At 39.6% G+C, this 17,868-nt stretch overlaps 1 protein-coding gene across 3 annotated transcripts in view; it reads right to left on the bottom strand.

The window, feature by feature from the left end:
* Window positions 1-17,868, bottom strand: part of LOC120450650 (calcium/calmodulin-dependent protein kinase kinase 1) — a 62,386-nt gene that overhangs the window by 27,771 nt on the left and 16,747 nt on the right. For all 3 annotated transcript variants that reach the window (XM_039633810.1, XM_039633807.1, XM_039633808.2), the window contains exons 2-3: window positions 15,356-16,278; window positions 2,266-2,620 (exon numbers count right to left, since the gene is read on the bottom strand). In XM_039633810.1, the coding sequence (XP_039489744.1) occupies window positions 2,266-2,620; window positions 15,356-16,228 (1,228 nt within the window). In that variant the 5' untranslated portion in view covers window positions 16,229-16,278. The remainder of the gene's footprint in view (window positions 1-2,265; window positions 2,621-15,355; window positions 16,279-17,868) is intronic.

The following is a 17,868-nucleotide window of genomic DNA, read 5'->3' as shown; positions in this document are numbered from 1 at the left end:
TCTAGACAACAAAGCTTAATCGGGCTGCAAGAAAATTCTTGCACAACATGGTTCGCCATGTGTGCTGCGGCGAAAAAAAAAATGCATAACAATATAATGAATAAATCCACATGTTATTATATAAGATGTTTTTAAGGACGATTCAACGATCTACAGAAAAGAGATAGTTTATCTCAGAGCAAACAGTATAATGAATAAATCCACATGTTATTATAGTAGCTGCTTTTAAGAACAATTTAACAATTTACAGAAAAGAGACAATTTATTGCAGAGCAAACAGCAGATCGCTAAGACAAGAGAGCCAGCGCAAAGGAGCTCCCACGGCTTCCCTCAATAGGTAACGAACGATATAATTGCATAGAGCGATATAATTGCATAAAACCGATAACCGCGGCCATCAATAAGTAGTTCCCGTTGAGATATCGTTATGAAATTTTTCCGAAAAATCTAAAAAAATATTTGAACATGTAGTAAAAAAAATTGGCTGATTCGGACGACGATATATCAAAAGCTCTCACAGTATGGCTAATATGCCGATGGTGTCAAAACACTTCCAATAGAGTTGCAAGGCTAAACTTCTATTATTGGCAATTATATAAATTATATTCTGTATACATTTGTGAAAGTGTAACTCCTCACTCTCTCCTGCCCACGTCCCCTCCCATAAGTATGAACAAATAAAAAATCTCCAGTTCTTTCAATCATATATGTATAAGAAAAAATGTATTTTTAATAATAAAAGTAAAATTGAAACGAATTTTAATTTAAATTCAAAAACTTAGCAAATATCATCCAACATATCAAATGTCGATGACAAAAATTTAGACTTATCTAAAGGAGTCAAAACGCAAAAGAAGTGTATTAATTCTTCAAATCGGTATTCGTCAATATGCGAGACATTTTTCGAGTATGTTGAAGCCGGCACTGGGTTGACGTTCATTTCTATAAGGGGCAATAATAGTAGTGGTGGAAGTCAAGTATTCACATTGTAATATTTACTGACAAGCCCCCTGTCACAAAATTTAAATCGCCAATTCCGGTGTCAAAAGCGGACGATTTGGTTAAAAGTTAAAAGTTGAAACTAATTTTCTAATCAGGAAGTTAAAAGGTGCAGAACAAAAATTCCTGAACGGGAGTTCAAAATCTTTACCTAAATCATCTGCAATAACTGCAATAAGAGCAACAGACGTGCCAGGCTATTCTTAGGCCAGCGGTTCTGTAAGCTATAGATGAGGATGAAACCAAGTGTTTGACAAAGTTCTGACAATAATAAATTGAGTGCCCCGTTGAAATTAAAATTTTAAAAAAGGAAATAATAATAGATATTTACAATACTAATACAATGCTAATATTACTGACATGGCCAGATCGATAGTCGACTGACTATTGATCCTGATCAGGAATAGTCGGAAACGCTTAAACCTACCTGTTACAATCTTTTTCTTATATTTATACCCGTTACTCCTAGAGTAAAGAGTTAAAAAGTATGTTACAGAAAGGATGTATGTAGAAGGAAGCGTTTCGGACAGATTATATAATCTTGTTCGTCTGTCTGTATGAACGCAGTGATTTCTGGAACTATAGAAGCTAGAAAGTTGAAATTAAGCATGCAGATTCTAGCGAGTCCTACGCTGTACAAACTTTTGAAAAGGTTTTATTATTCCCGCTTCTTGTAAAGGTAAATTTATACTAGATTCGTTAAAAAGTATGAACAAAGCGTATCCAACAAAATATATATATTTGTTTATCAGAATCACTGTTTGTCCGTATGAACGTCGGAATCTAAAGAATTATAAAAGCTAGAACGTTGAGATTAAGAATACAGATTCCAGAGATATAGACGCAGCTTAAATTTATTTAATGATGTTGCCACGCCCACTAATAGCCTAAAACTATCTCGCCCACACTTTTGAAAAATATTTTTATTTTACTTATTACGTTTAGCTTGTCGAAGCCAACTTCCTTCCAAATTCTAATTAAATTAAATGTCTTTTACTTTATATATTGTATATATATCAATTTAGAATACCTAAGGCATTTTAAGCAATTGTTGAATTTAAGACAATCTAATTTTTAATAAAACGATAGCCTAGCTGGAAGAGAGGTTGAAATAGTCAAATTTAATTTTCCAAAGCTTCCACAAGGTACGTAAGGTGTACATTTAAAAAATATTTTTGCACTTAAAAAAGGTGCCCAATTACGTAAAATAATTTGGATTTTATTATTTTTGTGCAAAGATGTTTATATTTGCTGTGTTATACTCACAATATTCCAATCCAAGTAAAGACTCCCGAAATATACTCCAAGCTCTTTTTTCAGACAAGGGATTATCTGTTGGAATCCTTAAAACTTCACCTTGCTTTACCAATTCAAAAACCATATACAAAGAATCCTCATGTGGGTCATCCAACACTTCTACCAACTTCACGACGTTTGGATGATCGAGTTTTTTTAAAACTGCTATTTCTCTGTAAACTCGATCCAAAGGTGATGTTGCTTTTCGAGGTCCTCGCCTCATAAGTCCAGCTTGTCGTAGCAGGCGCTTTTTTGAAAGAATTTTCATTGCATAATGAGTTGAATCTTCTTCGGAATAAGCTAATTTAACGAGCCCATAGGAACCCTAAAAGTATACAATTCTCTTTAATTTACAATTTAAATCAGTCTAAGCATACTAGAAAACAAGAGAGAACGCTATAGTCGAGTGCCCCGACTATCTGATACCCGTTACTCAGCTAGTGGGAGTAAGAAGGAGAAACTTCGGTGGGCGTGGCAAAAAGTTTTTTGGCAAATCGATAGAAATTTAAAAGACTAATACAAAAACTACTCTTGCCCAACCACTTCACCCCCTCTCCACGTTATATGGAGCAAAACGGCGTCCCCCACATAGTTACCAAGTGCACCATGTGTTCTGCGAACAGCAACAACACCCAGCAGGGCCTGACACACGTTAACAGACTGTTCGCTTTTCTACGACTAGCAACATTAACGTAGACGCCACTCCCCGACGACGTTAGGTGGCAGCCCTATCACTGGGATAAGCCGCATCTGGCCGATTACCGAAACAGAAACGAGAGAATTAAACTTAAACGGCCCCCCAAATTCGATGACGACCATAGGCATATCAAAACGGACACGAATTGGACAATGGAATGTTAGAACTCTGAGAGAACCATCTAGATTAGCACAGTTCGAGGCGGAGATGGAGAGACTCCATATTGCAATAGCTGGAATCAGTGAGATGAGGTGGTCTGGCAGTGGGGAAACAACAACATCAAATAGCAATCTAGTCCTACACAGCGGCAACAATGACGGCAGCAGATACGAGGTGGGGATTTATGTGTCCAAGCGCATAAAAAAGACACTGCACTCCTGGGAAGCCATTTCTGATAGACTCATGACAGCCACATTCAGATGTAGAGCTAGACATATAAACATCATACAATGCTATGCCCCGACGGAAGACGCCAAAGACAACACCAAGGACGACATCTACAATGCCCTCACAGCAACCCTCAACAAGACGCGGCAAGGTGACATTAACATCCTCATGGGTGACTTTAATGCGAAAGTAAGCCCCCACAACACCGGACTAAGATCTGTCATGGGCCAACATGGAATTGGGACTCGCAATGACAACGGAGAGAGATTAGTGGAACTCTGCCAGCTATTCCAACTGGTCGTCGGCGGCACAATATTCCCACACAAAGATGTCCACAAATACTCCTGGACATCTCCTAGTGGTAACACGCGCAACCATTTGCATTAGCAGGGAATGGAGACACTCACTACTGGACGTTCGGAACAAAAGGGGAGCATCTATAGACAGTGATCATGAGTTGGTCATTGGAGGGCTTGATCCGCAACTACTCAAGGAACACTGATAACAGCCAACACCGACGAGCGCCCCTTAGCGACTCCACTCTGAGGACGAGAATGACGTCCACATTGCGGGAACCACTGATCCCCCTAGAAGACCACCCATGGGAGCGCACCTGCAGACAGCTAAGGATCGCAGCTGAGCAAATAATTGGGCTGCAACAACGTGGAAGAGCAGACTGGATATCAGAAGGGACCTGGGACCTGATTAGAAGAAGGAACAATCTGAAGCCTCTGGCGGACCAGCTCACACAGAATCGTGATGAATATCCCGAACAGTGCAAAGCTGTGAAAAGAGCGGCCAGAAAGGATAAACGAGCGCTACTGGATAGACTTGCCACAGACGCTGAACGAGCAGCCGGCGAGAACAACATGCGCTCGTTATACCAGCAAATTGCACGGATTGCCGGAACCCGCCAGTCAGAGACCTAGAAGGCAACCTCTTATCCAATGATGATGCACAAATCCGGAGATGGCGCCAACACTTCATGGGAATTAGCCACACCACCAAACGTGGCTACGGACTATACAAGCATTGCCACACCAAGTGGGAATACCAGGATACCCCTTTACACCCCCGCATGTAAGAGATATTGTGAATGCAATAAAGAAGCTAAAGCGCAACAGGGCAGCCGGACTGCTTCAAGTTGACACTCAGCTGATGGCTGATACGCTGCATCCACATTTCGCACACATATGGGAAGGTGAGACTGTACCTGACTCCTGGAAAAGCGGAATCATCGTGAAGCTCCCCAAGAAAGGCGACCTTAGCGACTGCAACAACTGGAGAGGGATAACACTGCTCAGCACTAGCTATAAAATCCTAGCTACACTGCTGAACGAACACCTCTAGGAAGAAATCGAGCCAACAATCCGAGACGAACAGGCAGGCTTCAGACCACACAGGAGCTGCGTAGATCAGGCAAACACACTACGCATAATTACCGAGCAAGCTGTGGAATGGAGAGCCCCGCTTTACCTCCTGTTCATCGACTTCAAGAAGGCGTTCGACTCAGTTTAAAGGGCAACAATATGGCGTTTGGGAGACTATACCGCATTTGTAAAAACAGAGAAATAAGCCGGCGAACAAAGCTCCGGATCTACAATGCGTGTGTGAAATCCATACTGGCCAAAAAGAAGAGCCAACACAGAGCTGTGGCGCGTTACGATCGAGTCCCCGATACACACCCAAATAAGGAAGAAGAAATGGATGTGGATAGGGCACGCTCTCAGGAGAAACCATAGTAGCATAGTAAGGATGGCACTGGATTGGAACGCCCAAGGAAGCAGGAGGGTAGCAAGGCCAAGAGCAACATGAAGAAGAACCGCTGAACAAGAACTTGCCCAAATAAACATCACATGGGAAAATGCTAAACAGACAGCACAAAACAGAGTTAGATGGAAGGCTCTCGTAGAAGCTCTAAGTTCCCGAGAGGAATAAGAAGGAATTAAAAAAAAAATAAAAATACAAAAATGAAAAAATATTCAGTATGCTTGATCTCAACATTCTAGCTTTTGTAGTTCCTGAGATCTCAGCGTTCCTTCGGACGGACAGTCAGACGGACAGACGGACGGACAGACGGACATGGCCAGATCGACTCGGCTATTGATCCTGATCAAGAATATATATACTTTATATGGTCGGAAACGCTTCCTTCTGCCTGTTACATACTTTTCAACGAATCTAGTATACCCTTTTACTCTCCGAGTAACGTGTATAAAAATAGCGCTATAGTCGATTTCCTCGTATATCAATAGGATCTTACCGTCGGTCCATAGCTTATGTCTCTTAAAACGGGTGTGTGCTTTTCAAGGTGGTTTTTTTTTCATATTATTTAGGGTACCTAAATTTATTTTACCACAGATTATAACTGATGTAGAAGCATGCAAACTAAGGAGTAGTAACATTCAATTTACGTGGGAGATCAACTTAACGCTCGAAGTTTCTCGCAAAGCAATACCAGCTGACAGTTTAGTCATCAATCTAAAACAAAGACATTGACTAATACATAATATGAGTACTCCAGAGAACCAAAACCATTTCGATTGCCAGGAAGGGCCATCCATCTACTTCGATTTAAACGAAAGGCCAGAATAAAATATGCGAGATCAGGAGATGCTGTAGCGTACACCCTTTTTGTAAGATCATAAGACTTTGAAGATTCACAACCAGTATCTAAATAAAGAGAAGGGGGTACAATCATCGTGTTGAGTGATTGCGACAAAGGAAATGCAAGTCGACAATAAACGAGTGATGACCAGTTCGGCGGCCGCAATAGGTCGCAAAAGAAAAACATACAAAAAAACTACAATCCTACAGAAGTCTCAAAATGGGCGGCTCGACATATATGAACAGTGTACCTACTACCAAGCATAACATGAAAGCCGGCCAAACAATTAAACAATGAATAAGTGAACTGGTGCATTTCTTTTTATTTGGATATTAGCAAAGACAAAAACAGCAGTGACTTTTCCAAACAAGTGCACAAGTCAAGTAATCTGAGAATCGGGTAGCAGCCGAAGCCTACCACCGTAAACATTCATACAAACATATCTAGAAAGACGACCTTTACTTAGTGTGTATTCTTTTTCTACCCGTTACTCGTAGTGTAAAAGGGTATACTAGATTCGTTGAAAAGTATGTAACAGGCATAAGGAAGCATTTCCGTCCATATAAAGTATATATATTCTTGATCAGGATCAAAAGCCGAGTTGATCTGGCCATGTCCGTATGAACGCCGAGATTATTGCCACGCCCACTATAACGCCCACGCAGCGCCCAAAGCTGGCACGCCCACACTTTTGAAAAATGTTTTGTCCACGCAATATATATCATTAATAGACATAAAATTTTCAATTTTCAATACTGTTTAAATAAAAATAACTTTTGAGCGGCGAGTATCCGCCTTGTTTTTGTTATGCGACGCGAGAAGCGGCGTAGGTCAAAGGGGACAAAAGGGGATCGTATTGCGCCGCCCGCAACGACCCATAAGGCATGCGGACGCATGAAGGGGAGGGAATGTGGCCGAAACTACAGTTTGTGGGGCAGTTAGGACTGCTGACTGACGAACGGTACGAACTAACGGTAAAGGCACTACTAATATTTATTCTCGTTATGATGGAGAAGTGAGGGGCTTACCAAGATCCCACGACCTAAAATCGACGAGCTTACGCTGGCATCATGGTGCCTGAACATCGGAATCCCCTCCCTCGGTATGAGTCCTTATCCATGACACGGGCACTAATACGCTGACGTAACAATGCCAAAACCCATCAAATTTACCAAAAACTTACAAATTGCTTCATATATAGAAAATAGAAAACAGCAGCAATAAGATCAGTTATAGGTAAACTTTGGCACAGATTCTACAAAAAATACAATACAAATACTACCTAAAAAATACAAGTGTCAGACTACCCAAAAATCTGCTATAAGGGGCTCGACAGGAACTGCTAAAAATTCATCCTATTAAAATTTTCTTAAAAGAACACACACATTTTGAGTGACGACTGCAAGTCTAATCTAAAATTCATTGATGCAGGTGATCATTAAGTATTCTGGGGCCAAAATTGTATTCCACTTTCACCGCAGATATACCTACCCATAGAACAGATGTAAACGAAAGTGCTGACGACACTGCAGTCTTAACAAGAAATAGCTGCAAATGTTACATTCGCGAACCGGATAAAAAAAATGCCGTGGTGTCTCACTTAAGGGAGTTTAAGAGCATAAGAAGATTAACCTTTGGAAGACATGTCACCTCGGTTCAGCAGGCATTCATGTCCAAGCTTGCAAAATTGTCCTGGCTGATGGCACCAAGAAACAACCTGTTCTTGAAAAATAAAGTTAGGATTATAAGTGCATACTAGCTTCTGGCCTATTTTATGCTACCCAAGTGTACGGTATTGCTGCCAAAACCCACATGAAAAAATTACGAATACTACAGTCAAAGAGTGGTATATAAGAAACTTTGATATCGAACGTGATCTCAAACTCGCAAAAATAGGAGACAAAATCCTGGAGGTGACCCAAAAACGACTAGTCAACACTGCACTGCGAATTGCATATTCCCGGACAAGAAAACAAAGAAGTCTCAAACGTCACCACCTTGATTATCTGCTAGACCCGGTATTGACTTAACATGTATGAATAAAGTTTCTGTTAATGTTATTCATGTTTTGTATAGTTCTACAAAATGTAACGTTATATAAATATGTAAATAGCTGTATACGTTCTCATTAGATTAAGTGATGGTAGTAGAACGATTTTCCTTCAAGTAAGCATTTCCTCCTAAAGATTAAAGAAAACACGGAAGGACAATTTTGTTTGAGGTACGTAATTTCTAGTGAATCTGCTTGGAATAGTTTAGCCGACTAATCAAGTCGGAACTATCAACTTCAGCACGAATAAGGTTAAAAAAAAGGTCTGTTCCAAGCATCGTTCTACGGTTAGCTAAAACTTAGCTCGATACAAGAAGATAGAGATGGAAGATTGGAACAAAAGAGGTCTCCGAACTAAAGCGGCCGTAGGCTACCGGGAGTAAAGTCAGGAGTGAAGTCAGGAACGCCTGTATTATAGCACGGGTAAAAATAGAGGGGTATATTATTCAAGCTACAACCAAAATTGGAACCAGCAGGAGTTTCCTGAGCATGCGTTTACATGTTTGATAATAGTATAATCATCGAAACCACATAAAATCGATAAAATGCCGTCAAGCGCAGACTAGTGAACGTGGGTCACGTCATAAGCATGTCCAGATTTAAAATTGAGATTTACTTCACTGGGAATGCGAGCAAAATATAGTCGCCGACTCTCTTTCAGGCCAGCCATTAGAAGTGTGAAATGTGATCAAGGAGACCCCACCTTCGGTATCGCGTCAAGAGATTCGATCTGTTGGTTAATTACGCTGATCTAGTGCAACGGAAAGAGTTCCTAGCTAGCGGCTGTGCATACAATAAATACAAGGGTGGTTTAGTAGAGCTGCGGGGTAAGACAACAAATGAAGCAAGCAAGCTAGTGTTCATTCGATTGTTTTAAGTTATAACGTACACAACGGCTGCGTATCATAACGATCAGAGCAATTCCGCAATAATAATAATTATAGATATACGGATCAAACCAATAGCGTATTGTATTGTATAACAAAACTACTTCAAGTGGCAGCCCCAAATGGGGAACGCAACAAGTGGAACCTATCGTATGAAGAGGTAATGGCATTCAACAGAGAGTCCTAGGTCAAAAGATCGCCATTATAGAACCCAAGTGATCGCACCAACAAGAGATCAAAAGAAAAGGATCAAAGATCAAGAACCTCCAAGTCAAGCTGCATGATTGGCAGAAGGAATCTGTGCAAGTCGAACGCACTTCAAGAGGTCAGCTGGACCGCTCCGCCCATCGGCGCAGGCAAAAGGCCACAGGCTAGTCTCAACACCGGCTGGCAGAGCCACGGAAAAAGAGACCCCTGAGAGAGAGGCCTGATGCGCTGGTCATCACTTCAGCAGTCGGGATACCCCACAGTGAAGTGCTCTCTTTGGTCATAAGGGTCCAAGACGCTACACTCAGAGCCATCGCAGTAAATGTTACCCCTATCGTCATCGGGCCCGAGGCCCGTGAGACCTCTCACGGTCCCTGTTTGGATTCAGAAATGTACGATCTACGGTGGCAAGTAGCGTTCCAAAGAGTCGATAGTGCCTAAAGGTCATCAGGGTTCAACACAAGGCGATGGGACCAGATTTTGTGTTAACGGCTGGTTAAAGTGGTGCAAAGTTATTTTTCTGAAAGGAATCCCGCAAGGGTCTGTCCATTGCCTCCAACTGTACGCCGCGCTACTTCAACTCTCTCTGGTTGGTAGACTGTGGGCTTGGCAGACGATGTGACATTGTTGGTGATCGACCAGGCGGAGGCAAACTGTTACCGCAATATTAGGGCCATCGAACAGTGGCTCAGCTCAACGGGCCACCAGAAAAGGCAGAGGCTGATAAGCTACAGGAAGTAAGTTAACACGGCAACTGTCGAGATCGCAGAACAGCTGACAATAGAGTACCTCGGTGTCATGATAGACACAAGGCTATTATTCCGAGAGCATAACCTGAGCGACAATGCTATATGCCGCGCCGGTGTGAGCTTAAACTTTTGAAATGCGAGGCACGCTCTTCGCTGCCCATAGGCTGTTGGCGTTATGCAATTGAACCGCAAAGGCAACGGTCATCGCCAAATTAGAATATGGCCTGTTTCTATACGGCCACGCTCCCAAAAGCATTCTAAACAAATTAAAAACACCATTTAACTCCGCAATCCGCCTAGCCCTCGGAGCCTATCGCTCTACCCCAATAAATAATTTACTCTACGAATCAAATATTCCCTCTTTAGAAATGAAACGAGACCTTCAAATAGCCAAGCTATCCCAAAACCTAATCTTTTCGAAAAACACGCCAATTCACAAATTTGTTAAGCACAAAAAATCTAAAAAGAAAACACTATCAATAATAGACCACACAATCAAACAGCCTAGAACTTAACCTACCCTACAAACCAATAAAACTCCATAAATTCAAGCCAGCATGGGACCTCCCCAACCTAATAGACACATCACTCAGAGGCCACAAGAAACAAAAAACATCCCCAGAATCATACAGAAAATTATTCGAACACACATAATAAACTAAAGCCACATAGGGTCATATTCACCGACGGTTCAAAAGTGAACTGCATTATAACATTCGCCATAACAACTGACACAAACATCCTGAAACAGGGCATACTGCCTCCATACTCATCCGTCCTCACCTCCGAAACAATTGCCATACTAGAAGCAATAGAACTAATTAAAACCCGAAGAGGTAAATTTGTTATCTGTTCCGACTCCCTATCAGCAATAGACTCAATCAAAAACCCGAATAACAACAGCTTTTACCCAAACCGAATCAGATCCCTTATAACACAACATGCCCCTAAAATTAAAATAATGTGGATTCCTGGCCATTCAGGAATAATAGGAAATGAACTTGCCGATCAAGCTGCAAAATCAGCAAGCAATATGCCACTAATTGTCACCCCAAACATAAACAACACAGATATAAAAAGACATCTTAAAGCTGAACTTGCGACAAAACAAAAAGAAAACATTATAAACTGCAATCAATGGTACCAATCACTTAACATAAATAACACACACACCTGCGATTACCTTAAACAAACTCGCCAAAATTGGACCAGACTCGACCAAATAAAAATAATACGACTTCGACTAGGACACACAAACATAACCCACCAACACTACCTAAATCCAAATCCTATAACAGTTTGCCCTTTTTGCCAAGGAGATCTTTCAATAAGCCACATAATGAACTCATGTCCATCCCTTATACAAACCAAGCAAGCCATATTTAGCAACACTAACCCGCTAGACCTTCTTAGCAAGCCCAACCCAGAAAACATACAAAAAATCATACGTTTCCTAAAAAAACAGAATTATACCACCAAATTTAAAAAAAAAAAAAACAAATGTACAACAACAAACACAGTAATCATTTAACCAACTAGCCATTAATTAGATTTAAAAAAATAAATTAATAAATAAAAATTGTAAGCCAACATAGCCATAGGCCCTGCAGCCAGTGCTATAGTACTTAAGTTAGTTTAGTTTTGTAAACTGCTCTATCTATTATAATAAATAAATAAAATAATAAGTATATAATAAAAGTCTACCTAGACAGTCAAGGACATCTAAAGTTTTAAAGTTCGTCTAGCAATTCAAATAGATATGGAAATCGGGCATCGGGGAAAGGACCACTGCACAACATTTGTCAAGACGGTAATGTACATATTTTACATTTAAAGTTTACTGAGCAGAAGAGATAAGAATGCTTTTTTTTTTTTATTTCCACCGGTTTTCTACAGAGTTGGATATGGTTCAGTTATTGACGTGGAAAACGCATCGATTGGTTCGAGAAATGCATTTCACAAAATAAAGTCGAATAGATTTATATACAATAGAAGCGGGACAATAGTTATACCTATTTTAATGCAGTTACAAAACTACAACAACAGTCGTATATGTATATACATGGACATGACCCATTTTTCTGTCATTTCTTGAGAACTCACACACTTAAAAAAAATGCGTCACGATTGTGATGACACAATTAAGAAAAGATTGGCCTACTGCAACTTGATGCAAAACATCGCTTAAAAAATGTATTCTTAAAAATTGGTTATCCTTCCCACATGCACGAAGACTTAAAGGCCAGAAACAAGGCAAGTACTTTTAATTTATTGTAAAAAGACCCAGTTATTTAAGCGAATAACTATCCTATAGAGCTCTGTAACTCACAGACCGTTTTGAATTGAATGCAACTTGTTGAATACCATTCGTTAAGTAGGAAATTTGTAGTAACAGGAAAAATTTTCGTTTTGGAAACGAAACCTGCAATGCAGTGCTGTTATTTTTCGCCATTTCAAGTAAGTTATTTTCTGCCTTAGTTCCGGCTTATCTCCAAAAACTAAGTATATTTTTGAGTTATTAAGTCACCGTCTGGCGAGTTCTTTGGTTTTAATTTGATGTTTCGTCCGGCGCACTTACTTGGGGTGAGCCCTCAGTAGGGGACGCTTTGTGCGCTTTTGCAGTAATTAGATTGCGAGATATATTTATTGTCATAGCAAAATCATTTAAATCTCAAAGTTTTCTGGGATCTGAAGGCCAGTAAGTGGGACTGCCTGGTCCAGTTGCTTCGTGATGATTGGCTATTAAAACCTTTACTTTTAGGGTATTTTTTGCTAGAAAAGAAAATTGTGGTTCGAGTCTCTAAAAGCTGGATCAAAATGTCTATACGTTTTGCAATTTGTGCATAAACCAGCCCGTTCAACTAGAAACCCTTATTGATTTAAGTTGGTGAAATTGCAATGTATTAGTATTTAGAGACTGCTCCTGGTGACTGACTTGCAGTTTGGTGTTGCTGATGGTTCATTTTGTGAGTGGAATTACGTGCATAATATCTTTTCCGGCCAGCACAACATTTTTGTTCATCACTTTAATTTTCATAAATAAAATGGTGGCTATGGTCGTGACAGTTTTGGGTATGTTAGCGTTAGAGTGAGCGTAACAACATTAGGAAACAAAAATACACATCGTAGGCGTCACTAGAATCAGCATACCACTTTTCATGCATGGGGGCGTATGCCGTATGTCGGCAATAGCTCGTTCAATTTTGGGTTCTAAGGCCGGAATCGTGGTGGGCTTTTTCGCATAGACCAACGAAGCCATGACACAGGACCATTTCTGGAGATAACGCTGTTACCGGGCACAAGACACAAGACAAATTATAGACAAATGTCTTCTAGACCGCGCACTTTTGAAAACAAAAATTAGTCGAGCATGCAAATATCGATGGGCCTAGATGGGACTAGATAAAATCGAATTCGCATGGGCTAGAAAATCTCCAAGGAATTCGACTAAAGCATTCCCTCTTGTTATAACTGTTACTTGACTCGTTGAAAAGTATGCAACAGGTAGATAAAAGCGTTTCCGACCGTATAAAGTACATATATTCTTGATCAGGATCAAAAGACGAGTCGATCTGGCCCTGTCCGTCAGTCTGTCCGTCCGTATGACCGTCGAGATCTTAGGAACTACGAGGGTCGTTTGATAAGTCCGTGACTTTTTGTATTTGCCGCGCACCTGCTCTAAATACAACACTGCTCCTGTCAGCAGTTATCGATTAACAGCTGACTGTAAAATTTTGAGAAAGCTGCGTTTTTTGGTTTGCGTTTTATAGGCATTGAAAGCAGACGATCTCGTGAATTTTAACGAAAATGGAAAAAAGTGAATTTCGTGTGCTAATTAAGCATTATTTTTTCCGTAAAAAATCCATCACCGAAACCAAGGAAAGACTTGATAAATATTATGGGGACTCTGCACCATCAATTTCAATGGTTAAGAAATGGTTTACTGAGTTCCGTTGTGGTCGTACCAGTACAAGTGATGCCGAACGTTCAGGTCGCCCAAAAGAGGTCGTCATGCCAGAAATCGTCGACAAAATCCATGGAATGATATTGGATGATCGGAGAATGAAAGTGCGTGAGGTAGCTGAGGCTGTAGGCATCTCAACTGAACGGGTACATCACATTTTACATGAATATTTGGACATGAAAAAGCTTTCCGCGCGATGGGTGCCGCGATTGCTCACACACGACCATAAGCGCAACCGTGTGACCATTTCAAAGGAGTGTTTGGCGATGTTCAACCGCAATCCAAACGAATTTTTGCGCCGTTTCGTTACCGTAGACGAAACATGGATCCACCACACCACACCAGAGACCAAAGAACAATCAAGACAGTGGGTTTCTCCGGGTGAACGTGCACCAAAGAAGGCCAAGGTGGGTCTGTCGGCCAACAAGGTCATGGCCACAGTTTTTTGGGATGCACAAGGTATCATTCACATCGATTACCTTGAAAAGGGTAAAACGATCACCGGCGAATATTATTCAGAGCTTTTGGACAGATTCGATATTGATTTGAAGCAGAAACGACCGCATTTGGCGAAAAAAAAAGTGCTGTTCCATCAGGACAATGCACGGGTGCACACGTGTGTAGTCAGCATGGCAAAATTTCATAAATTGGGCTACGAACTGCTACCCCATCCAGCATATTCTCCAGATTTAGCCCCCTGTGACTATTTTTTGTTTCCAAACATGAAGAAATGGCTCGGCGGTAAGAGATTCGGGTCAAATGAAGAGGTCATCACAGAAACAAACGACTATTTTGAGGGCCTTGAGAAAACCTATTATTTGGAAGGAATAAAAAAATTGGAAAAACGCTGGACTAAATGTATAGAGCTAAAAGGAGATTATGTTGAGAAATAAAACGCTTCTTTGACGAAAAAAATATATTTTATTCAAAAAGTCACGGACTTATCAAACGACCCTCGTATTTAAGCTATAAGAATGAGATTAGGCACACAGAAGCATACAGAAATAGACACAGCGCAACTTTGTTGACCCCTGTTGCCACGCTCAAAACCTCCCAAAACTGTCACGTCCATACTTTTGAAAAATGTTTTGATATTATTTAATTTTGTTATTAGTCTCTTAAACTTCTATCGGTTTGCAAAAAAAAAATTTTGCCACGCGCACTCTAGCCTACAAACCGCCCAAAACTTCCACGCGCTCACTTTTGCGAAATATTTTTATTTCTATTTCAATTAAAATGACGGAAAAATGTGAACATTTCGTGTTCGCACTTCCACATGCTGAGTAACGGTAACGGTTATTTGGCTGTCGGGAAACTCGACTATAGCGTTTTCTCTTGTTGTCAAATGACAATTATGTTATTTAAAAGTACATATCATATTTAAAAAAAAATTATGGATTTGCCGAACAATAGGCAAATACGAATGATATTTCTTGTCTTTAGGTTAAGACGAATTACAAAATTATATGCAATGGTGGTTATAATTGTCAATTCTAATAAAATTATATTACCTGTCCAATTTGTTCCATTAATCTATATTGATTTAACTGAAGAAAACTTCCAGATTTATCTATCGATATCTTTCTAGACTCCCGAAAAGCTGGTTTCCGTCGACTAGATCGAGGACTACTGAATGGAGTACTATAAGGGCTATACGGCACATTGGGGTAAATAGGACGACTCTCATTTACGATTAAGGGTTTTGATGTAGTATTATTTTGACGTGGTCCATTAGAAACGTTGCAAGCATACCTTTCGATGTTTTTATAATCCAAACCCAAGCACTTTTCAATTTGTTTTGACTTCTTCGACTCAGAATCTACTACGCATTTATGAATATCAGTACAAAAGTTTTCCTGTACGCGTAAACTAAATACTTTTTCAGCGCACAATTCCAGAGACTGAAATTTAATAAACATTGCTTGTTTATCCAAGGAAATTTTTTCCATAGGACCTACATTTAGGTTTTCATGTAAACTTTTATTTCTTTCAGAACATTTATCGAAATTCAATATGCACTCGGATTTTTTTAAATTCGGAACCATATGAATATTTTCATCTGTGTTCGTTAATTCATCCGATATTTCATTAATAATTTGTTTATCTTTTGGGAATCCGTACTCGTAAGGTGTTAGTTCTCTCGAACTATTTTTTGAAGAACTTTCTGCAATTTGAATGTCAAGTGACGACTCTTCATTGTTGTTTTTACATTTTAATTGATAAAGTTTATAGTCACTACACCGACTTTCTTCGACATCGTTTTCATGGAACCTTGAAGAAAATACTTCCTCCTTAGTTTTTTTCTCAAAATCAGCTCCTTGCCTTTTGACTGGCTGAGTTATACTTCCAGATTGTGTAATTATTAATGGTTCTTTTTCTTCCATTTTTATATTAGTGTAAGATAACGTTTTTTTGTGATGTACCTAATAAAAGCCTGCAAACAGAAAAATTCTTTAATGAATTAAAATGAAATTTAAATAAACGTAAATAAACATAAGCTGGGTTTCCATTTGCTTTGACAAAGTCATGAATTTAAGTAACTTAATGGGGGTAGCATAAAATCACATTCTAATGGTCGTTTAACCTAAAATGTTATACAATTAACCTGCTGAGCTAATATTGTATATTATTATATAAGCTATTAGGTGTTTTTTGAAACGACGATTTCCTTGTGTAGTGATTTCATATGATTTTATTTTGACATCGGTGCGCATATGTACATATGTATAAGTTACGACTTAAGGGGCGAACTACCTTTAGAGGCAGCAAAATAGGTATTTTTGCAGTCATTTTGTAGGGAACTGGAGACATTTCGTTTTAAATCCGTATAATATTTATTTAGAGTGTGCCTGAGATAAAAAAAAAAATACTTTTTTACAAAAGTAAAATTTGTTTAACAAATTTTTGTAAAGATTGTGTAAGACATATGGTCGCTGACATCGTACATTGTGTAACTGAAATCAACACACTAAACATTTAAGAATTTAAGAAAATATTTTTTGTCATCTATGAACTAAAATTTTCAAAATTAAAAAATTAACCTTGTCAAAAAAGTTAAAAAAAAAAATTGTTGTAATTATCAAGGTTATAAAAATTTTGTTGTTAAAATCTATATAAAAAATTGTTTATGCTCTTTTAAATGAATGCTACATAATGAAAATCGGTTCAGTATTTTTTCATTATTCCTTACACACGAGAGGGAAGAGCTTTGATAATCACGCAGTTTCTCTGCATAGATAACGAAGGACTCAAACAGCTGAGGTGACGTATAGATAAAAAAAAGCTAACGAAACATTCTTCTCCCGAAGTTTAATAAATAGGAAATAGGAAAAAAATGAATTAAATGAAAAAAAAAAAATTTTTTTAAGTTATGGAAGTGCGGGCAGTTTTGGGCGGTTTGTGGGTTTTGGCCAACATGGGTCAACAAAATTGCTCTGCGTCTAAGTCTCTTAAATATGTATTCTTAATCTTTTAGCTTTTATAGTTCCTGAAATCTCGACGTTCATACGGACGGATCGACTCGGCTACTTTGAGGGCATCGCTGGTTTGCGGCTTGTTGGCATAGACCTGCGACTGAAGAAAACCCCACATGAAAAAATGGAAATGCGGGGTCATTGACCATTTCCGGAAATTGCTCGTGCAGAAAATCCATCGTAATGGAACAAAGCGTGTGCTACGCCGTGCTGTTGAAACGACATGATGTCCAGCTTCATATTCTGAATATCAGGCCAAAAGAAGTTCGTTATCATCGACAGCTCACCATTGTCGGTTCAAACAGCCACTTTCTGCGGATGCATTGGCACTTGGTGAACCTCGTGTTGATTGGTTTCGTCTCAAATACGGCAATTTTCTTGTTGACAAAACCATTCATCCAAAAATGCGCCTCGTCGCTGATGATATTTTTTGCCAAAATCGGCGTCAAACTGCTGTAATGCCCAGTCAGTGAACAGACGGCGCTGTCTATGGTCATTAAGCTTAAGCTCCTGGGTCATCTGGATCCTGTACGGGAGCATGCACAAATTCC

Source organism: Drosophila santomea, chromosome 3L, assembly GCF_016746245.2.
Source record: "Drosophila santomea strain STO CAGO 1482 chromosome 3L, Prin_Dsan_1.1, whole genome shotgun sequence".
Taxonomy (NCBI): Eukaryota; Metazoa; Arthropoda; class Insecta; order Diptera; family Drosophilidae; genus Drosophila; species Drosophila santomea.
Note: the sequence above shows the minus strand (reverse complement) of the source record. Positions and strands in the feature narration are given on the sequence as shown.